This window comes from Excalfactoria chinensis, chromosome 9, assembly GCF_039878825.1.
Source record: "Excalfactoria chinensis isolate bCotChi1 chromosome 9, bCotChi1.hap2, whole genome shotgun sequence".
Taxonomy (NCBI): Eukaryota; Metazoa; Chordata; class Aves; order Galliformes; family Phasianidae; genus Excalfactoria; species Excalfactoria chinensis.
In genome coordinates, this window is record NC_092833.1 from 6,883,246 (window position 1) to 6,906,821 (window position 23,576).

The 23,576-nt window shown below is 34.8% G+C and overlaps 1 protein-coding gene across 4 annotated transcripts in view; it reads right to left on the bottom strand.

Annotated features, from left to right (window-relative positions):
• Positions 1-353: 353 nt before the first annotated feature.
• XRN1 (5'-3' exoribonuclease 1) overlaps positions 354-23,576 on the bottom strand; it is a 33,175-nt gene continuing 9,952 nt past the window's right edge. The window contains exons 14-43 of one of the 4 annotated variants that reach the window (XM_072344442.1): positions 23,396-23,552; positions 22,933-23,052; positions 21,761-21,930; positions 20,835-20,955; positions 20,626-20,724; positions 19,024-19,127; positions 18,397-18,528; positions 17,521-17,683; positions 16,970-17,083; positions 16,411-16,509; positions 16,145-16,260; positions 15,311-15,457; positions 14,875-14,964; positions 13,755-13,890; positions 13,021-13,077; positions 12,224-12,356; positions 11,221-11,290; positions 9,839-10,064; positions 9,102-9,203; positions 8,334-8,429; positions 7,992-8,106; positions 7,364-7,428; positions 6,878-6,982; positions 6,413-6,538; positions 5,910-6,066; positions 5,455-5,636; positions 5,126-5,239; positions 4,928-5,039; positions 3,638-3,795; positions 354-3,440 (exon numbers count right to left, since the gene is read on the bottom strand). In XM_072344442.1, coding sequence (XP_072200543.1) covers positions 3,150-3,440; positions 3,638-3,795; positions 4,928-5,039; positions 5,126-5,239; positions 5,455-5,636; positions 5,910-6,066; positions 6,413-6,538; positions 6,878-6,982; positions 7,364-7,428; positions 7,992-8,106; positions 8,334-8,429; positions 9,102-9,203; positions 9,839-10,064; positions 11,221-11,290; positions 12,224-12,356; positions 13,021-13,077; positions 13,755-13,890; positions 14,875-14,964; positions 15,311-15,457; positions 16,145-16,260; positions 16,411-16,509; positions 16,970-17,083; positions 17,521-17,683; positions 18,397-18,528; positions 19,024-19,127; positions 20,626-20,724; positions 20,835-20,955; positions 21,761-21,930; positions 22,933-23,052; positions 23,396-23,552 — 3,877 coding nt within the window. In that variant the 3' untranslated portion in view covers positions 354-3,149. The remainder of the gene's footprint in view (positions 3,441-3,637; positions 3,796-4,927; positions 5,040-5,125; positions 5,240-5,454; positions 5,637-5,909; positions 6,067-6,412; positions 6,539-6,877; positions 6,983-7,363; positions 7,429-7,991; positions 8,107-8,333; positions 8,430-9,101; positions 9,204-9,838; positions 10,065-11,220; positions 11,291-12,223; positions 12,357-13,020; positions 13,078-13,754; positions 13,891-14,874; positions 14,965-15,310; positions 15,458-16,144; positions 16,261-16,410; positions 16,510-16,969; positions 17,084-17,520; positions 17,684-18,396; positions 18,529-19,023; positions 19,128-20,625; positions 20,725-20,834; positions 20,956-21,760; positions 21,931-22,932; positions 23,053-23,395; positions 23,553-23,576) is intronic. The other 3 variants (XM_072344444.1, XM_072344443.1, XM_072344445.1) reach the window with 3 other exon arrangements.

Genomic DNA, 23,576 nt, shown 5'->3' on the forward strand with positions numbered 1-23,576 from the left:
TTCATGGCTCCTCCTGCTCTTCAGCTGACAGCTATCTTTGCACCTTGACAAGAATTCCTAGGACTGAACTTGCTGCAGAGCATTAATTAGATTTAATTTCTTTAATCTAACAAGTGACAGATGCCAGAGAAAATTTCGGAAGACCACCATCTAGCTAAATGCTTCAGATTAAACAAGACTCCAATCTTTAAGTGAATAGCAGTTGAAAGCCATCAAGAAATAGCTCTGAGGAGGCGTGCAATTGCCGCTTCTGGGTCTTCATGAGACTGAATTTATATCTTAACATTTCTGTTCGGAGCACACAGAAGTTCCCACATAGTATTTGAAAATAAAACAGTGAAAATATAGTTTTTTGGTTTCAATATTTAATCCAAACAGACACAGACACGATTTATAAAATTATTCTATTGCATTAAAGTTTCATATAGCATTTGACTCTTAATGGTTTTCCTTCAGTGTAGCATATATTCATATTTTAAAATATCTTTGCACAGTCCTTTGTGCAAGTACATGCTAAAAATCTGCAAATGCACACTAGCACTAAACAGCACAAAAAATACATTCTGTATCCATTCATATGCAAATTTAAAACATTTCACTTGGCAGATAAACAATGAAAAGTTATCTTAAAAAAATCAGAAACTACAAAAATGCGCACATAAAAGTCTTCCCTTTTTGATTTTTAGTAAAATACTGCTCTGTATAAGATCTAATGAAAAATTCCAGTGCTTACAAAATACTTTATATCTATGAGAAAAACAATTTATACCTGTATGAATTAAAGAATCACCTCATTAAAATATGAAACTGAAGTCACAGGGAGATGGCATAGGTCAATGCAGATGTCACAGGTCAATGCAGATGTCACACGTGCCAGGACATGTAAAACTGTAATTAACTGGGCACCAGGCAGTATCACAGAATATAAATATATGTACTAAAACCCAGAGCCTAACACGATATGCAGCAGCTACAGAAATCATTTAACCAGCTACGTAGATTAAATATAGCAATGTTTTCAGTAGAGAGGGACGAAGTCAAGAAACGGGAAGTGATTAATAATAAAAATTGCTGCTTACTGGTGCTAGCAGTGTTGCATCCTTAGTATGCATTTTTAATCTGCATAAATTGGCTCTCCAGATATATAAAAATTTGGTAATTTTACAGAAATTTGGAATTTCAACTGAAACGACGAAATCCTTCCCGAGCATGTCTGATTAAGTCTTTTGTGAAGACACCTGTGGTAAAGTTCAAAGCAGATTACATTCTGGGGGATCAGGTGATGCAGGAATCTAAGGCAGTTTAATCTCTATCACAGGAATTTCTAAGACCACCTTGTCTCTGATGATCAGGTAACTCATACAGGACACTGGGGACTGATATCTCTGTCTCAATAGAATTTCACATCAACACTTTTGGCATTTAAACATCCTGTGAGCATCACATTGCAAATGACAATAAATCACCAACGTGTCACTTCCCCTTCATGGAATATGGCTTTAGAATTGTTTGAAACTAAGTGAATATAAAGAAAACAACAAAAAAATTAATGTATTCTTAAGACTGAATATAGGCTATTCTACAAGGTTTGTGATACTAACTAAAACATTTTTACTTCTATTAGCCTTCTATAGGATTTAATGCAACTGATTTGGAGAAAATAGTATTAAGAAAAATCACAAAAAATGATAATAACGCGAAACTTGATTCTAATAGAATCTACAGACCTGCAGATCCAACACAAAAACTGCTTGGGAGACAACACAATAAATCACTAAAGCATAATATGTTTTTCAACTTTCTATTTTCAGAGGAAGCATATTTTTTCCTTGAATAATTAGAATAAAGAAGAAAAATGAAATTTAATCAATGCCAATGAATAGCACCAACTGAGGCTTCAAATTCTTAGACTGAAGAGTTATCATTAATATGAGTAACATCAGTGCATGTGGGCGAAAAATGAACAGGTACGTACCTTTGAGCCTTCTCTTTTTGCATATGAACTAAGTATGATGTAATTACTTCCTACAACATAGCTCCCTCCAAAAGTACAAGTCAACTTTCTATAAATATCCTTATGGATCTAACGGTAGTAGTTTATGATAATGTAATGACTACTTTGCTACACAGAGCTTCTGTAACAAACCCCAAAATAAATACTAAAAGTCACCTAGCCATAAAAATAACATACCACAGAGAAAGGTTCAGGGCACACACCACTGGAGGGAAAAGTGGACTCTGTAAGCATAATTTTGACAGCCATACTACACAGATAGACATCTTTAAACTTAATTTTATAATGTGGAAAATTTCAGGATATCACTGGCATTTTAGGGGACTGTGCAAACTGCAGTAGATATCCATGCTGCTTTATCACCAGAAAACAAAGAAATCTAATGCTTCTAGCTTTAAAACAAACAAATGAAAACAAAAACTTTACCAAAGAGGTCTGTACTTTGTAAAAATATTTTTATTCAATACATCCTATAAATAGATCTTTTTGAATGGATTCTGCATCAGCAAGCACATCTTGCACGCTGTACCAGAGATCGAGCAATGCCTATTTTTGAAAGTTATGAAGTTGTTTCCCTCTGGCATAAAATCCACTAGTTCATAACTGAAGCAAATTTGGCAGTTTAACTGTAGCTAAGTTTTAGTTATACTGATTCATCTCAAAAGGACCTGGAAAGCCAATATAAAAACGGCATTTAAATATTTTTTTTTCCTTTCTATCTTGTTACACTATCTAAAAATAAGCTAGAACACAAAATGTCATGCTAAGCAATATCTGATGCCCAACTTATTACTGCTCCATATCCCACTCAAAAAGCACAGCACTTCTGAATTAAGGTTGCCACTGTTATTGCTGCTTACCCAGTGTAGTCAGTAAGCCACTGTTCAGAAACCTAGGCACAATGAATGGCATGGTAACCTTAACTCAGCATTTCCTGCTAATTTAAGTCAAAATAATAAAGTTTTAATGTCGTTCTCAATTTTCATAACAATCTGAAATTCACAGCGAATAAAATGTATTTCATTCTATATTATACTTAAAGTGGCTGGTCTTTTTATTAGAGCTTTCTGATTTTTTTTTAAACGATATAACACTGGGGGAAGAGTTAAAAATAAAGTACACCTAGCTACCATATTTATTCTGCAGATTTTGGTGCTCCAAAATTGACAGCCAGCTTTCTTGGCTTTCGCTTGCTGGAAGTATTTGGTGTTGATTTGTTACGAGGAACGCTTGGAGTAGCCACATTGTCTTGAAACGAAACAGCAGACTGAGCAGCTTGAGGAGATTTTAAAGGAGCTGAAGAACTATCTTGCTGAATGTGGTCAGGGGACACTGGCTGTTCATTCTTTAGTGGTGCAGCTTGAGGGGAACTCTGAAACTCCTTGAACTCAAAGTTTTTCTTGCTAGCAGCCCTTTTTTTAGTTACCTTTAAATTAAATAAACATTATTTAAAAGAATGCATTCTTTAAAAAAAATCACAAATATTCCACTATTATAAATCATGCACACAAACAGTTCACAATTTTCTAACACTAATCAGTTCTTCACAGTAGAGGCATCGTATTCATCATGTAGGTGTAGTTTTACAAAAGTAGAATATTAAGACAAACCTGCAAAGCTTACCTGTAGAGGTATAAACTGGTTGTGAGAACCAACTGGTATCGTTCCTGCAAGAGACACACTTCCTGGATAGGAACCAGGATAATAGTGTTTGCCATGAATTGGCACTGGAGTTCCCCAGGACACTGGACCAAACATGTGAGATGGAGGTATTATATTAGCTGTGAAAATGAATATCTTTTAGCTTTCCTTTCTCATAAAGAGCATATCAACTCCCCCAAACCCAAAGCATCCTAATGACATTTGTATACACATTCTCTCTTCAATAATGCCTTATTTCCTTCATACTTGCTTGAAAATAGGTAGCTAATGATTTTTCAACAACAAAAGCAATAAAACAACTACCAAACAGTTCTGCTTTCACAGTACAACTAGGCGATGGCACTAAGCTGCTACATCTGTATTTCTAAGTGCACATCAATTTGTGTAGATTTTCACATCTTTAGCCAAGTGAACTATACTAGTCAGGGGAAGGTAAGATTGGCTATCAGGGAAATGTTCTCCAAGAGGTTTGCTGGGCATTGGAATACACTCTCCAGGGAAGGGGTCAAAGGCACTGAGGCTGACGTGTTCAAGAAGCACTTAGCGCTCATAGGCATAAGGTTTAATCTTTAGATGGTCCTGTGCAAAGTCAAGAGCTGGGATCAATTAACCTCTTGGGATCCTTCTGACCCCGGTTATTCTATGAATCTACCCTCAGAGGATCAAAGATTTAGCAGTTGCTGTGTGGGTTACTAGGATACTACAGTTGTGCTGACTAATCTTACAAGCAATAAGGATGAGTTTTGCTCTGATACACAACAGCGGCGACAGAAATGCCACCATGATTTGTTACACTTGCTATTTACCATGATACTGTTTTGCAGTATACAACAGAATTGTTATGCAGCACTTCAGTGAAAGTTTGTTCTGAACAAGTAAAATTACCAATGCTTGGAAAACCAAGCCTGAAAGCCAATAAATCCACATCATTAAAAATTAATTAAATCCAAGGGATGTCTTCTGAATTTTGAATGGGAAGTACCAGCTTTGAACTGATTACTATTTTTTTATTGCATTATTAAGGAAAAGAAAGAAGAAACAACAATTGGGAGACTCATGATTCTTTGAATTGATTTGCATACTGATGAGAAGAGGTTCATGCACTGTTTTCAAAGCAGCTCAGATGTAAAACTACATTACAAGATGACCAAAAATGGGGCTTTCTGGAAGGCACCTGTTCTCATAGAAAGAAGTATTACAAGTACAGGCAATCATGACAATGTCTGAAATCTGTACTAGCCAAATGCTTACCTGGGGGTTGTGGAAAGACTGGAGGAATAGATCCAGGTGACACAGGAACTCCTAGTGGCTGATAATTTGGAAACACCGGTGGAGGAAAAGGCAGGTTAACTCCTACAGAGCTCTTTGAAAAAATAAGCAAATGACAGATTACAAACAGACCCAATGCAACAGTGACAAACACTACATAATATTCTTTGCTGTCCTCACCAAACGCTGTAAAGCAAAAAGTGCAGCTTTCTCCTTTGCTTCAGCTTCAGAATGACACTGTGGTCCATGAACCAACAATCCATTGGATAATTTTATGTGACAAACGGTCATAGTCTAGAAAAACGAGACAAGATTTTTCAGAGCATTCGTACTGCAGACAAACAAACAGTGAAATGGGAACAGGGGGTTTATTGTTTGCTTTGAAAGAAATGGGAACAAAAGGAGCTATGTTTTATTTTTAGATAGATTTCAATACTGAGTCCAGATGTTTAATAACAGGCAATGGATACTAAACTGGGAACTTGAATTTTGCAGAAAACAAGTTTTACCTGCGGTGTTTTTACGAAAGAGAAATCAGGTTGTGACATTCCAATGAGAGAACAAATACGAGAAAGTTCAGAAACAGGAGTAGACAATGTAGGCTGCGGACCAACAAAAGGGTGACCTCCAGTTTCCAGTGCTGGTGTACTCTGAGGGCCTCCAGTGCTATGAGGATTGCTCATATAAGCAGCTGATTAAAAAAAAAAAAAAAAAAAAAAAAAGCTGTATCACAAATATTTCCTGCAGTGAAAGAAGAGTAACTTTGTTATCAGCATTAATTAATCGTATTTGTTTTTTCTGGTACTTTCACATCTGATGAACAAAACATGGGAGAGTATTGTATAAATTAATTATTAACGGCAAATAAAAAAGAACAGAAAAATATGGACATTTAATTATTTCATTCTGAAAATACACACTGAAGCATACAGAAGCTCTCAATTATGTTGATGTCTAAACATACCCATTTTTTTTGTTTGCCTGTATTGCAATGCAGCTCCATGGCAATCCTGTCTACCAGGGGAAGCAGAAACATCATTAACCTGGGATTTTACTTCATTCCTTGTTACCAGGTCAGAGCCATCAATCTTCAAAATTTCTTTAAGCATCTGTGTTCCTTTCTGTAAAAATAAAACAAACTTCTCAGGGACATGATAGCAATCAGATGACACAGTCTCCTTACTTCATTCTGGATAGTACAACCAAGTATTACAAATTAAATATTACAATCAATAGTAACCAGACCTGCCTTTTTGCTTTTCTCTCAGTTGCATTTCTAAGAAAGCACAGGTAACAGCAGCTTTACATTTTTTTTTTGTTAATTTTCTTTAAGAATAGCTAATTAGAAGCTCATCAATATGTTCAAGAAGGCTGAATGAGGTTTCATGGAGTTTCTTGTAATAAAAGCTCTGGTGATCAGACAGCAGAAGCTAAATTGCCACCAAATGCTTCCTGCGGCATACAGACCATAGCAAATGATTGTGGTGATAGGTGTTCTTCATTTGTAGCTCTCTCTTCCTTGGGAGAAGTCTGTACTTCATTTTCTTTGGAAACTTTCAAAGAAGCCAGAAGGCTTTCAAGTTCACTGTCCTTCTAAAAATAAATGTTAAAAAGTACATTAATTTCATGTATTACCAGTAGATGCAAGAGGAAAGATAAATTAGTTTGAGATTAATCTTATGTTCATTCAGGGCTTTTTTTTCCCCGCTGATTTGGGACAGATCACAGCAGGTCACATATATCTAGAGACTGTATCAAATTTTGCACATAAAGTGCAAACAATCTATGAAAGAATGATCAAGGTTATTTGAGTTTGTCTGGTATCTGTTACAATCAGGAACTGGAGCACAAGTGAACAGAAATAATGGGAACAAAACTAGGGAGAAACTGATGTTATTAAAGAAGCACATGGAAATCAACATAACATCCTACCTTGCCACCTGTACAGGGACTATCACTTGCAGCCTTCTGAATTACAGGCACACTTTCATTTCTCTTCAGAAGTTTGACATTGTGCTTATTCACGCCTGCAAAATTCTGAAATAACACTACAGTATTTATTATCGAATACTAAAACTCTATTACTATTATTATATTCTATTATTATTATGCAGTTGAATTAGAAATGCATTTGCAAGTAGCTTCTACAAGCTAATATTCTTAAAGGATTTCAGTAAAATGCGTTTTCCTATTACAATATAGCTTTTACAACCTGAAATGAATAGGAAAATCATTTGTTATCATCATCACGTTCCTAACGTTCTCATTTTCTGTTTATAAAATCTCTCTAGAGAAAAAAAATCTCCAAAATAATGTTTATGTATTGAAAGAATCAAGTAGTGTGTCCATAAAATGATTAATCTGAACAGAGTATTGTGAAAATATAAGAAAACATTTACTCAGCATAGAATAAATTACCTGTTTGTTTGGTATTTTATTATGGGGTTGACTTTCGCCTCTTGTAAATCTGGAATCTTCTTTAACTACAAATAGAGAATAAGAATTAAAAACAGTTTTTAGGAACATTACAAAGTATAAGAAAAACAAAGATTAAAAAAAGCCAGACCAAAACCTAACAAAGCTACTGTAGTACAGAGAGTTGGATTAATTTGAACAGTTGCATCATATGCCTCCAATTCATACTTTCAAGGTTATTTGGTATATGCTTTTCTTATAGGGTAAAATACATGAAAATGACATTTAATTTTACATTCTACAAATGCGATTGCTTTCAAGCATATTTTCAAAGCCAATGTTTTTCTTGTTTGTCTGTTTTGCTGTTTGCTTTTTGTTTTTCAGAGTCACTTATGAGGAAATTCAACATAGTGACAAACAACTTGGTTTGAAGGGTTTGAGATTAAATGTGGATTAGCTGCATACACACACCAAAGACAGTATATAACAATAACATGTACCAAATAGCACTTGTATAACTATAATGCATCCTTTCTTGTCAGTAACTACAAAGACACACGATAGCCATTTCAACAAAAAACAGATAAAGCAACTAAGTTCTCTCAAGTGAGGTTTTAATCACAGTACTTACATTTTTTATATGGCTCCTGTTTTCTTTGCTGACTTCTAAAGCTGCCATCATTGAAGCCTGGCTTGTAGAACTGATTGCCAGATCCCAGCTTGATTTCCTGAGGTAGAACTGCACCCTAGAGTATCAAACATTAAACTTTAACAGGAAAGCTACTATCACTTACTTAACAGTCCCCTTTCATTGCCTCTTTCCTCTCTGTATATCCTGTACAACAATATTTTGATCCATGGGACTTACTTGCAACACTAACTAGGAAGTCTTCTGATGTAACAAAATAACATAGGGAATTAAGAACCTTCATATTTTCAATCCAGAGATTTGTTTAAAAGTGTATACACTTACCTTCTCATGTACATTTTGCTGAACATGGTGAGCCTTCCCAGAACTCTGAAATGATTGCCATATTCTGCAAAATTCATCATCTTGCTTATTCTGTGCCTGACAAAATAAGCAATAATTACCCAATAAACTCAACAGCCTTAAAAGTCATATATAAAGACATTCTGGAAATACTAAGGCCCCAGTTTAACAGTGTTCAGACAACGGAACTATTCATACTGACATTAGAAGGATTTGCAGGTATTTAATGCATGATAGGCTACAACGTATTTATGCAATATATCTTCCAAAGAATCACTATTCAGTTGTAATTGTAATGAGCCCAGTGTCAGAGATTGTTTTTCTTTGTTTTTCTTTGTTTTTCTTTGTTCACTTACAACTTTCAGAAATTACTAACATAGAAAAGATCACTGACTAATTAAATTCAGATGATAATTCAAAATGCCTTTGCAAACATGCTCTCATACTGAAAATACGCTTACGTTTTATGAACAATGATTTACTTTTAAGGCCTTACCATGGTCAATTGCTTCATTACTTTACAGGTATATCACCACAAAATAAACGCCTAGATATGCAAACAATAGCTCTATTGAAAATCCAGAATCTGAGGTAACACAGAATTTTTTCACTTATGCAAGAACTGAGACAATTACTGCCTCAGTGGGCTCAAACAGCTTGGTTTTCTTACATCACAGGTGTTTGTATATGATGAAAACGGGCAGGTGCTGTAAACAGTGGCCAAAATACTAAATGAATGAGGACACTCACTTTATTTTTCTGATTGCTACTCAGAAACGATCCTTTGTGGGGTGAGTTGGAGGTCCCCTGATTTTCAGCCCTGAGATTGTAATGCTGTCTTCCATTCAGCTGCTAAATCAAGAGAAAGGAGAAAATCTGAAGTGCATCATTACTCCACATTTTCTTTTGAATAGTACTCTTTCTTCTACAGATTTAGAAAATATGATGCAATTCTTCTCTAACACATCTATCAACATTTACTTACTCATTACACTTATGTTTTTTAAAGACACTTATTAAAAATGAAAGATTAATTAAACTGATGAGAACCCCAATTCATCTGTCATTTTTCCTGCTTTACTTCATTTCTGAAGTAATAATAATGAAGATACAAAATTCACATCTTGTCTTTCTGAGCTGGGGTACAAGACTGGCCTACAGCAAACATTAAGGAACAGAGCATTAAGGAAATAGCTGCATCTCTGCCAAACCAAGCTGCAGTGTCAATGCTCCGATCTCAACATTTGACTTTTGGAAATGCAGCCAAAGCTATTCAAATATAGCAGAACAACTGTCAGAAAAGAACTTCTGGTCTCTTTAATTACTGAATAAATTAATTTATCCAAGGTAAGAGTGAATCTACTTCTAATACACTGACATAAAAAGCAATGTTTTTTCAGTATCAATATGGATAACAGCCACGTTTACAATTCAGCTTCTATGTAAAAACTATGTACGTCCACGTTTAAATCAAAGTAAAGTCTTACCTGAGTAGGAATAAAAAGGGAACGAGGGGAATGGTTGAGGCCTCCCAGATGCACTTTTTGTGAGCATACAGATGATAGATCAGATGCATATGAATTGTAGTTATTCACAGCTGGCTGAGGTTTAACTATGGCGGTCAGTTTTCGATTTCCCATTTCTGACCGAACACCATGAGACAGGTTAATTAAGGCACTTGATGGCAGACGATAACCTCTGGCAGGCGAGCACCTTAAGTAGAGCAAATTTAACATTTTTTTGATGTTGATATTTCAATACATCTGATTTGACAATGCTGTTGCCTCTATACAAAAAGATTACTCAAGTTTAAGCATCAGAGTTTGAAAACCATAGCCAATATTGAAATCTAGTACCTTTACACACAACATTAACCCCATCTGTTGTGTTCCTCTTTGGCCTCTGGCTTTCAAATACTGTAAGATCTACTGTCTGAATTTGAATTTATACTGCGCCTTTCAGCACTGACCTCAAATTTTAAAAGAGAGAAATTGTTACATCACTGTTCTGTAGAGTAAGTATTTCTGTAAAGAAGTATATATATACATATATATATACATATATATACATGAACCAGAAAATTATACCTTTCCCGAAGTGAAAGCTAAAGCCAGTGGCAGAACAATAATCTGAAGTCAAGAACTATTTAGTCAGTTTTGTATAAATCTTGATACTAATGTGTTCTACAGGATATGTTCTTGAAAGGAACAGGATTGTGTTATACATGCTAAAGACAGGGAATAGGCAATACTCTTCTAATTTGTCTTAATAAATTTACTTGTCTAAATGCAAAAAAACACAACAAAACAAAAACAACAAACAAAACCTAACAGTAAAACAAATACTGCTGAGTAAATTACTGCACTTCAAAGTTTACCTTCTTACTTAAATACAGAAAAGTTATTGCACTCTAAACTAAAAACATTAATGATGCCTCCACCCAAAGAACAGTTGAAGTTTTTAAAAGGCAGTTTTGAGCTCAAGTACCAATTCTTGATTGTTCAGAGTCCCTTTTTCAGAGCAGTAAATGATTACTAAGTCTGTTTTTTAACTATATGTTAAAGACATCCTGATAATAACCTGTTCTATTTATACATTTATTTAAAAAAGACATTTCAATCTAGCACTTTATTCTGCTGGTTCATATGTATCTTCTAGAAGTTAGTAGCTTTGAGCTCTGAAAAAACAACAAAAAACAACTTAAAAGCATTTCCGCTTCATAAAAATGATTCCTACTCAAAAAGAACCAGGATGATAAATATAACTGAGTAACAAATCTCAAAAAAAAATAAAAACAGGCATCTAAAACCAATGAACCACTGAACCCAGAGGCCAACAATGAAATGGCTATAAAATCCTCTGCACAAACCTGATAGTTAGGCCTCCAAGGAATTCTTCATCAAACAAAACTTCAAAGAGCACATCTGTTTCTCTACTGGCTATAGAAAATGAAATAAAATGTCATACTATGTCTGCGGCAAGTAGCTGTTTAATCTAAACTATGGAATTATCAGTTACACGGTAAATAATGAAAATACAGCTAAAAGAAATCCTTGTTCTTTAAATTAGGAATGTTATCAACAATAATTCATAAATGTTTCCCTAGGGAAAGTCAAATACGGCTGCCCTTTTAGATACTTTTATCAGAAATATACTGCACTTATCAACCTGCACATCGATTGATATTACAGGTGATTCACAGCAGTGTATCACAGTTGTCGGAAACCATCAGAAAAAAAGATGCAAGGCATTCTTTACATTCAGGCAATGAGAAATGGACATCTTCAGCATTACCTTCTTACATAATGATAGATCAATACGGTGTGATAGATCAATACTAGATCTCAAACTTTTACATTCCATCTGTTTGGTAAATCCCTTCGTTTACCTGAAATAGACAGCCTTCTTGGCAAAGAAGCTGTAAACCCATGTCACTTAGCAGAACCCAAATATCATAAACTAAAATCCAAATTTAAAAAAATGAGACAAATTATATGATAAAATTGTACCTTCAATGTAATGTTCCTATTGGTTTTACTCCTACTTTTTTTTTTTTTTTTAAACTGTCCACATCTCATAAATTCAGTTAGTTCTTTTTGAAGGCTGTGTTCTTTCTCATTGACAAAGGGTAAGTAATTTCGTATTCAAAGTACAGCTGGATAACACATGAAATTAAGAAGGAATACCTGTAGCTTTATTTAACAGTAAATAGTGGTGTCGAGCTGCATATGTTTCATAGGTGAGAAATACATGTGTTTACCACTATTATACAGAAAAAAAACACACAACAAAACCTTTTATGAAGCCTAATTTCACATCACTTGCTTAGCTGTTATATAGCTATAGTGCTACAGTTATGAAGAAAATATTACCTCCTTTAATTCCTATAATGGTACCTCGAAGACCAACTGGTACAGAGAAGTTCTCTCTTACATTAACAACACGGTCAAACAGCCTATACTCTGCATCTCTATCTGGAACAACTCCATTCTGCTGTTCTAAAGGCTGCAAAGGATAAAAAAAGGGATTACAATCAAAACACATTAATAAAACTACCTGAAACAAACTATAAAACTAACTCAGAAAAAAAACAAACAACAAACAACAAAACAAAACACAGAATCCTTTCCATCCAGACACAATAAAATTTTAAAAAAACATGTACTGCAACTCACTGCTTCAGCCTGAGGAACAGCAGTGCTGAGTGTGATTTAAGACAGACCAAGGGGACCAGTTTACACAATCTAAAATCATCAAGTGTATCATCCCTGTATGAGTAACATAGGCAAGTACCTGAGAAATAGCAGGGAAGATGAGCAGCTGACCATATATAAAGAACCAAATGAAAAGGGAAACAGGGAAAAGGAAACAAATGAAAAATGCATTTCTTTATACAGCCGTGAGAAGTGAGTATCTTAAAGTCAGAGGAAAGAAAAGAACTAAAAGTCATGTATGAGTATATACACACAAATTAGTTTGTAGCTAGCAGGAAATTTTAGAGACAGACTGCCAATTCGAAGCTGATTTTCTAGGAGGCATAAGAAACTTCGTTGTCCTTGAATACTGCTCTACAATTCTGCTTTCTGAAAGTTGAAAAGCTGAGGTAAAGTAACAGTGATCTTGACAGCATCCATTTCAAACAAAATTAAAGACATTTCATGTCACTTACTCTATACAGCAAATGGGGTTTCACAGTTACTCGCACCTTCTTGTTGCTCTTTCTCTGCTAAAGGAAATGTACAACAAAACATTTGAAGAAATAACGTAGAGTTCTTTTGTTTAAAATAAAAAGGTTTTAGGAGACCTGTAAAATTAACTTGGTTAAATCTAATTTTCAAAATGTGACTGAATTATTTTGAAGACCTGGCATTGTGTCACACCAGAACTCACACCACTTTGTGCCCCCACCAGTAATTTCAAAGGAATCAGCCCATTATTTCATCTATCTTCGCCTTCACCCTTGGTTTTAGTAACTCCCTTGACACTTTTTTTGATCTGTGGTCCTGAGAAAATAGCTTTCTAATTTTCCTCACTAAACGAGTTTTCACAAAAGAGAAAACCAAGGGAAAAAGACCTATTAGTGTACTTGGAAAAAGCACTTCAGTAGTTCAGAATATATAATGATGCCTTTCTGAAATCACCAAAAAGCAGAGTTCAGAGTATTGCCTAATGCTGCAGAATCACCTCAAAAACAGTGAGTCAATTAGGAAGATCAAGAATGAGCTCTTCTGAATTCCTGCGAGAGTTTATACTGCAAATTCATATCTTACATTATGTTTTATATGCTTTTACTTTGGAACGACAAGTAATCTTCCAGTTGCTTATTCTAATTCAAGACCTTAGAAAATAACGAGCAATGAGTTTTTGGTTCCTCACTGCTGATAGTGGTACTGAGCTGCATACCTTGCATTTTTCTATTTCTTCTTCAATTTTCTCAACAATAGCTGCATCCAAAATTTGCAAGTCACAAGATGAGCGAGATAAAGCAGAGACAGGATGTGCCTTCAACCAGGCGACAATTTCTTGAACTTTCTCAGCTCTAAATAAAAGAGAGTAACTGAATTTAAACCTTTCAAGTATGTGTGTGTATGTTTAGTTTATATATAGTTCATATATATACACACACACACACACACACACACAAACTAGACATTTTACAAGGTTCCCTGATTTTAATACTGAAGTATGGTGATACAGGCACAATGCTTGTATACATTCATAAATGATCCAAGTGTGCTCTTTGACTTAATGAGAGGAATTAACACACCCAGGTCTAACTGAATGATGCAGTACTGTTTCAAACTTCCAATCTTAAAGTTTTACCTCAAAGAAACCAACCAAAAACAAGCAAAAAAACCCCACCCCACAACCCAGGAAGTTATTAGAGTATTTAATAAATTGTGTTTGCATCTAAAAAATTGTCCAGCTGTGATTAAAGGTTCTGCAGCAAGTTCTCATAGCACAGTAAAAATGAACTTCAGGGTATGACTCTGAATGTAAATGCAGCCCAAACCTGGAATTCTTATGATAGGAAAGTCCACAAATGTGTCTTACTACCTAACAATAAAGTTTCTTTCATTTTTAATGTTACAATACTGCATCTGGAATGCAGTTGATCCCTGTCTTCCATGATGCTGACTAAATAAATGCTAAAATCTGCACCCAGTTTTAAAATAAAAATGACCTTTAAACACTTAAAATAATTACTGCTTATTTTCCACAAATATCATGGTGACTGCCACAATTTTGTGAACTACGCACACTGAAGTTAGCAATAAAAGCAAATACTTCGAAGTAGCCACAGAAAGCTACACGTCTCATTTATTATTACTCTTGGCACAGGACTCTGACAAATACTTGGAGTCAACAACCAAAATGCACAATGCTCTGATCATATTTTCAGACCAATCCCTGACAATCATGCTGCTTGAGGAATAGCACTGTCAGTTACTTAGCTGCCTCCATGAATATCAATACTGTCAGCCGTAATGCTTATTCTAGAAAAAAAGAGGAGATGGCTTACCCATTCTCATCCTCACCAGGCCAAATGTCATCTTCATAGAATATATCTTCCTGGCTATTCTTGGCTATATAACTGAACAGTTCAGGGACCCTAAACGTTGAATCAAACAAGAGATTTAGTTTCATATCGGCACAGACAAACCAAAATACTCAGGCAAAATAAACTTGGATGGGAATTGCAACTTCTGGATTCCAGACAAATTGTTTCTTTACTTTCTGTTCACTTGCCAAATACGAGCTGCTGACAAAATTCCTCTATCCTCAAATACACTTCTCCTCAGAAGGAGAGACTACTGGAAGGAAAATATGGGAAGCAGAGAATTTCATTAAGCAACTACAAAAAGCAAACCCTTCGGTTCTTAGAAGACCTATGCCCAGAGGTCACAAATCTGTTATTAAGTTGGATAGTTTAAATCAAGTTCACATCAAGCATCTACCTTTCTAAATATTCCGCAAGTAGTTGTTCGACTGCAGAAGAATACATCCATTCATTTCCAGTTTTCTTAGTATAGCCAGGAACTTCTTCATTTTTCTTATTGAACTTAAGGTTTAGCCCCACATTTGCTTTGTGATCTCCATGGGGACTAGAAAAAGCAGAAAAGCAATGTTCATCGCATTGTTTACTTGTCAGCACTGCAACAACTGTAAATATTACAGACTACTGGACTGTGCTGAGGTAGCTGTCTACATGCATGCCGAAACCTTAAGGTAAAGGAGTCATTCGCCCAATAGATTGATAAAAATAAAAATAAATTAACAAGATGTCAACATTTTAAGGTCTCCAGGGAGCCTTCAAACACCACAGAGTGCCCACAGAATTTGAAGAGGGACTCTTGGAGTGCAGTGACAGGCAAGGAGTGATGGCTTTAAGATAAAAACAGTAGGTTTAGATTAGATTTCAGAAGGAAATTCTTCACTATAAGGTTGGTGAGGCATTGGAAAAGGTCATCCAGAGAAGCTGTCCATGTTCCGTTTCTGAAGGTGTTCAAGGCTAGACTGGTTGTTCTGGGCAGCCATATCTAACAGATGGCATCCCTGCCCATGACATGGGCTCTGGAACTGGATGATCTTTTAGGTCCCTTCCCACCCAAGCCATTTTATGATTCTATGTTTGTGACAAGAGGAAAAACCATTACATGTGAATTTAATTTATAGTAAATACACTTCAAATTTTTGCATCACAAATCAGTTCTATACTTTCAGAATAAAACCAGCATGAAAAACATAGTAGAGAACAGAAAAAATACGTAAACAGGTGTGTATGAACTTACTTCTTCTTTGATCCTCTTCCAATAAAGATACTCCCTGTAAATCTGGAGACTAGATATCCACTTACTCCAAGACGGCTGGCCAAAATGTACGCAGGATTGTACTTCACAGAGTATTTCTTTAAAACAAACAAACAAATATTTAAGGAGAAGGATTTTCACATAAAGGGCAAATGAATAATAAGGAAACATCTTCAAAAAAAAAAGTTAACAATTGTAAAATTTACTTTACATGGTGCTTAAGATTTTACTACAAGACAAGGACTTACATGCTGATTCTGTATGAGACGATCAAGCTGAGGTTCACAGGGAATACTGAAAACTACACGAATTCTACCTTCTGGTATCACATCACGTGAATCTTGAACCTTGCAGAGAAATGCAACATAATAAGTGTTACTTTAAAGCAGCAGCTCTGGGACTCTTTCCTGAAAATCTACTTTATTTATTGTTTTACTGAAGCATGTAAAGAGATGCCTTAGGATTCGTCACCTGTCCCTGACCTTCACAGCACTTTGTCCCAGAGGTAATCAAACAGCATTAAATTGAAAGAATCCAGGACTGAAAACAGTCATTAGCAGGACCTGCATGTATTGAAAGTTATTCCTTGTAAACAACAATAATCTTCTATTTAAGCTCTACTACTTTACACCCATTATGTCAGAGACGGGGAATAGCAGAACCACCCTCTACTTTGACTAACCACTGGGGAATATTCCATTTAAAATGTCAGCTAGCAAAATAACCAGCACTGCCACACAACATCTTACATCATTTTAAGCTTTCAAGTAAGGAAATCTAGGGGAAAAAAACAAACACAGAACTAACTTCTCCCATGCAGCCATAGTATGGAGATCCCAGCATAAAGGCGGTACTGCCAAGTGGAAATAAATCATCCAAAGTTTTGATGTTCGAAAAGCGAGAGTCAAAGGCTTTGATATCCTACATGAAAAAGACAAAATAGACAATATTAAATTCAGTCCAGTAGAATCCTTATGAAGTTCATACAAACAGACGTTTATTCTAAACCTCTTTTTTTAAAATATGAAGTAATTCAAAGGCCAAGAAGTTAGTGCTGCATTACAAATGCTGGTTACACAATCAACTGTGCTACCCTGTAACAGCATGTTACTACAGTATTTCCTGCAAAATATCATTAGCTATAAAAGTCAGTTTTTCAGACAGATCTCTGCTTTGCTATAAGGTCCCCAATTTTTTGACAAAATACTTTCCTAAGTACATGATTATTTCTTACATACCAAACTACATTAATTGAAGATGCTTATTTTTGTTCATTCTTTTGCATAAAAAGTGTGCGTGTTCCTCCCCCAACTCAATGAAGAACTATGTGCAAGAAGATACAGAAGTTGTATAGTTACCTTGACAACAGTTTGGTAAACAAAAGGAAGAACTTGCTTTGACCACTGCTTCTCCAAATATACTTGACCATTTTGGTTTAGTTGATATCTATTACCAGTGAGTAACTGAGCATACACAACTACCGATGTCTCATGAATAATTATTCCTTTTCTTCTCTGATAACTGAACACAAAATAGAACATTAAGTTTGATTAAAACAAACAAAACTTCACCAAGATGGTGGAATTAATTTCTTAAAATAAAAGTTACTCTTAGCAAAGGGATTTTAATGGTTTGTTTCCCATTTTAGAAAAATGCCCAGAACAGCTTCACCAACTACTTACCCATCACTGCACAGCCATCAATACATAGCTGAGTTTGCTGAGCACATTTTACCTTTACAGTAACAGGGTTAGGAGTAGGTAAGGCAGTTAAATTCAAATTACAGGTAATAAAATGGCAAGCTACTGTAGCTCAGATGTGTTCTGTTGGGTATCCACACTCCAGAAACGTGAGCTGTATTCAGATTTAACAACGTTAAGCTATTAAAATTATATATAGCTACTACATGACTTGATTCTACAACTTCTACAAGTGAAGATTACTGAAATTAGAACTGAGGACTGACTGGGAGAATAAATACTGATGCTCATCTAATGAAAATTCTTTCATAACAACTTACAATTTTGAACACTTAATTATTAACTCCACATATTCTAAAATTTCAGCATATGTTTTTTAAACTTCTTAAGAATTTATTTTTTCCAGTGGACTCTTTAACATGCATGATTATGGACACAGGAGCTCTTCTCAGCAACTTAAGTACATTATAAGGCAACAAAACATAGCTAAGCTACAAAATGCAAAGTTACACTTTGATTTTCAAAGTTACTTACTGCTCTGAAACACCCTGAACTTCTTTTAGCCACATGCTTTGTTCCTTATCTCCAACAAACGTCACTTTAGTTGGGGGCACTGCATTTCCCATGTAGAGTTTCTGTGTCCCATGTGGTTCTTCCAAACAAAACCTTGAAAATTATGGCAGACATGAATGTAACCAAATAAGACAATTCTAGGCATAACCAACCATAAGCAAAACTTAAATAGTTAGGAATTTTCTAAGGACATGGAAAACTTGTAGTTTTACCAGCTCTCTTTACAACAGGTCACACACTGTATTTTTATAAGAAAAAGTGCATGTGCTGAAAGGAAAACTGTATAGAAATGTCTTCTTCTACATTACTTGATATGGATTTCCATATGCACATTTTTATCTTAAAGTTAAGCATGAGCTCTCCAAAAATTTTAAACCTAAAGTGAAATATTGAAGAGCTAAACCTAAACACTGGTAAAATCTCAGAATGATACAAGAAAGATTCCTCCACCAAACAGGGTTTGAAAAATCTGGAGTGATTTTCTGTTAACAAGTATTACAACAAAATCAAAACTTGTACAGCCTTGTAATCTTGTTTGGAATGAAAAAAATGAAGAAGGCAAATAATTATTTATGAAATATATCTTACTTAGTTTCTCCATCTGACACAGCAACAACTCTGGCTTCCTCAAGGTGTGGCCAGTTAACAAAAACCACCTTCCCAAGTACCAAACTGGCAACATTTTCCACTGTCTGAAAAAAAAGAGAAGTTACTAATTTTAATTATTTATTTTTATACATTTTCACATGGTTTCTTAAAAACTCTTTCAAATTGCTTTTGCATAAAAACGGTTCCAGTCAGGGGATAGTTCTCTTGCAGAACAGAAGATTAATTTTACTTGACTGTGTTGTGATAGATACTAAACATAATCTGATGAGAACTGAAGAAGAGAATCATACTTCATATTTTAGGAAGAGTATCAAATTTCAAATGTGTGTTTGTATCTAGTATATGCCAGTCATAGGAATAGGGCTGATGTCCATTTCTGGTATATATTTCCTATGGTGGTGTTGTTTTTTTCTGTTGATTTGCTGTTGTTGTTAAATCACTTAGAAACTGACAACATGAACTTAATAAAATATTTTATATGACAGATTGAACTTCCATATCTCTCAGAACCACTTTTTTGTCCAGGACTTTCATAACATCTGTGATCTAATTTTAATCTCATTCTCCTTACCCATTAGTTTCCACCACTTATTAATCTATTATTGTTGCATGTTTAACTCTTTGCAGTCTATCTGAAGGGCTAACTCCTGCTTATCTACCATGAAATCCTACTTTGCTCTTTAACCTTCGCTGTTTTCCAGTATCTATTTATTTAATCAAAATCTTTCCAAATTTTTCCTTCCATTTCTTTTCCTGGATTTGATTTTGCTACTTGATATTTTTTATTATGAATTAATCTTGTCCAGTGAAGCATTTTCTAAAGCTATTTTTGCTTCTTCATGTCTCTGCACCAACTCTAACTCCCCCATAAAATAGCTTCATTTACACAGAACGCATAAGCCTGCTTTGTTAACAAAGAGTCTGATAAAAAGAGCCTACCTACAAAAATTTGATGGTGACCACAGAAAAATACCAGAAATTTTATTAATACATCCAACATAAAATATTCTCAAGACTGGACAAAAACAAAACCTTCCAGCAATTTCTCAAAATTCGAGGCTGTTCTCCACATAAATTTAGCATTTTAATGCTAACAAACTTGTATTTTTTATTATTGACTCCAATAGCCAATTAAAGCTTTTTGTTGGGACTAATATAGTACATGTTTTTCAGTGGTCTGAAAGTTATTTTGAAAACATGTACTGATAGTATTATAAACTAACAGACTAAGCTTTGGGATGGTAGGTATTAACTCCAGAGTTCTTATTTCAGCAATTAGTTCTACGGCCTTGAGCATTTATCTGTATTCCATGTTCCCTTCAATTATAAATACAGCTCATTTTGAGATCAAAGCCCTACTAATTAAATGATTAAAAAAACCAAAAAACACAATAAAACAAAGCACCTTTAATAAATGCATGCAGTTTTTAAATTATTTTTTCCCCCTTTTTTTTTTGTAACCAAAATTTTAAGAACAGACAATTCAACAAGTTCTTTCTCTCTAGAAGTTTTTGGGTACATTAGGTGCTGTGTTTGTTCTTTTGGGGTTTTTTCTGGTTTCTTTTAAAGGACAATACTTACTTGCTCTTTTGAGTTCTCATCAGTTAGGATTTCTAACATCATGTTTTCTCCATGGCTGCTTTGCTGAAACACCTGTACGCCACTTTTTTTAAGATAGAACTGGGCAAGAACAAAAAAGTAAATAAAAAAGTAAATAAAACTTAATTGAAATCTGACGTAGTAATCTACTAAAAAAGAACAGAAAATGTCAAAAGAATAAAATAATTTACCTTATGCTTAATGTGCTTTAAGGTAGGAAATCCACAAAAATATAATGCACTCTTGTTAACTTTAGTTATTTTGTTGTGGATGATTTCTACATGCCAAGCATCCAAAGGTATTGTTTTGTACCTAAAAAACAGGTTGCACAATGTTTGCTTATACAAGTTGATCTCTGACTATATAACCTCTCATTACCCACTCTTTCAAGACCTCTAAGAACGTTACTTGACAAAAGCTTTGAGTTTCCCATAAGATGCCAAGTAATTTAAGCTACTTGAAATCCAGACAAATGACCTTGAAACACATACCATTTCTGCACAGACACAACTTGAAAACAAAAGAAGAACATAACTTCCAGCCATAACTACAATCTCACTATTTTAATTCACTACCATTGTCAAATTCCAAACTAACTATAGTTATACAAGGTATAATTCATCTCCACAACTATTCTATTTCCACCAAGCGTAAACTCGCAGCAGGCATTTCTCCATTACTTTACCTTAAGTTTGATTACTATTAAGCTTATATTTCCACTTAATCTTGAAAGTTCAGCGTGTTTTAAATGAACTGCATGCAGTGATTGAAAAAAAATGGAAAAAACGCCTGTATTCAACGCTCTCCACTGGATTGAAATATTAGTGTTGATAAATCATCACATCTATCAAATATTTTGTAACAGTTTTTCCTCTTCCATATCATAAAAAATTGAGTAATTCTCCAGAAAGAGTTCTTTCTGACAGTATTGGTCCATCTCTTTTGCCATGCAATACTCTAAGAAATTACCACCCAGTCCACAACAAGTAATATCTAATGTAACAATTTACATATTCCAGTCTATGCATCTCCACAAAAAACTTCTGGCTACAATGTGAACTTCTAACTACTTTCTAACTATTCTCAGACTACTTCAGCAAAGTTACATCTTCATTACCTGGTACGGCATCTTTCTATTGAGGGAAATTTCTCTGGCCATGGTGACATGTATTGGAACTCTGCATCCTTATCATACCAATACATTAAGCAAGCACTATGAACATTTCTCCGTTTCTCCTCTTCTTTTAGGCACTTATTACATGATTCCATGGCTTCCAGCAGTCGTTTCTAAGTTTAGGAAAAATTAGCATAAGTGAAACCAGCAACAGAGATTAGCACAGATGAGTACACTACAGAAGTGGCTATCTGCATTTTTCTAGTTACTGCGTTCGTTGTCTAAGTGCAGCCTTTTCTTCATCATGCTCCAACTCCACAATGAAAATTGGACAACTGCAGTGAAACACCAGAGAATAAGTGTTTCCTTTTCTGCAAACATGTTTCCAAAATGCGAGCTGTATTTTGCTTTATACATTTAGCATGAATACTACAAAGACTGCTAAGGCTATCAACCAATTCTGCAGAGTACTATTGGAAAAGTAACAAGTTGGTTCTGTCAACTTCTTTCTGTGCACCATGAAAATGCAGGCACACACTGAACTACAAAAACTGAAAGGCATGTCCCACCACTTGGAACAGATAGCTAATCTGTACTTATATTTTCACCTACTTGCTTTGATGTACTCAAAATCAGTCTGACAAAATATATGATAATAATTCATGTATAAGAATAACATACATAATATTGTTACCCTACATGCAGATGCAAAGTATTACTTTATTGCTGTCCTTTTAACATTATACTGCTCAATTTTTACTTAAACTCTATTACGAACTGCTCATTGCTGGTGCTCAGGTGACGAGATTTTTTGAAAACAAACAGTTTTGTTTTGTTTTTTTGCCTCTGTGTGTGTCTTCCTTTTATTTTACTGAGACACACTAAACTTTTGTACACATTTGGCTACAGAAATATTTCCCAAGAAACTCTAAAACTTGGTGTCTGAATACTTCATCAAAAAGAAGATCAAGCAACAAAAAAGCCCACGCAATTCTTCCATAGGACATTCACCACTTGCAGCTTCATCTAACTTTCACCACCAGGAAGCAGACTGTTTATGCAAGGTCTTAGCAGACACTCAACTTCCATTTAATTGTACTTCTTCTGAACTTCTCATAATTGATCTACCAGATTGAATCATTACAAAGCTTTCAGCAGACACTGAAATAATTTACCTCATCAATAAATGGGATTAATACCACAGCTTCCCATTCTTGCTGTTTTCCATTCAGGTCAGTTTTAAAGTCCAGTGGATAATATTCTATAATAGGAGAATCCTGACTAACCATCAAATGCTGGGAAAACACAAAAGAAGAATAAAATAAAAAACAAAAAAATGCAAGAAACAATTCAACACTAATTCTAGGATGAAACAGAGGAAATGTGGCATGAAAACAACTCCAGGCTGAACAGTAGTTAACTTTTACTATTTAACTGTCCCACTTAAACTACCCAGCAAGTTAAAATTTTATTTACTAGTTTTCAAGTGTGCTCTGAATAACAATAAGTGTTTATTTTATATTTAGAGATAGTGTATAGCTAACAGTATACGTAAAAATGTCAAGAAGATGTACATGAAAATAAAACAGACAAAAATCAGCAAACAGCAGATAAATGCATCTTAGTTCTAAGTGATACCTGGTAACATCTAGGTAACAGATCTTTGCTAGCTGCTGGTAGTACAGCAAGAAGCTGCTCAAATGGCATGAAAGGCTTCCCCAGCTCAAACTGGATTTTGAGTTCACTGATGTTGCGAATATCTGACAGATAAGGTGCATAATGATAAGGATAATACCTACAAGAAAAAAACCACACACGT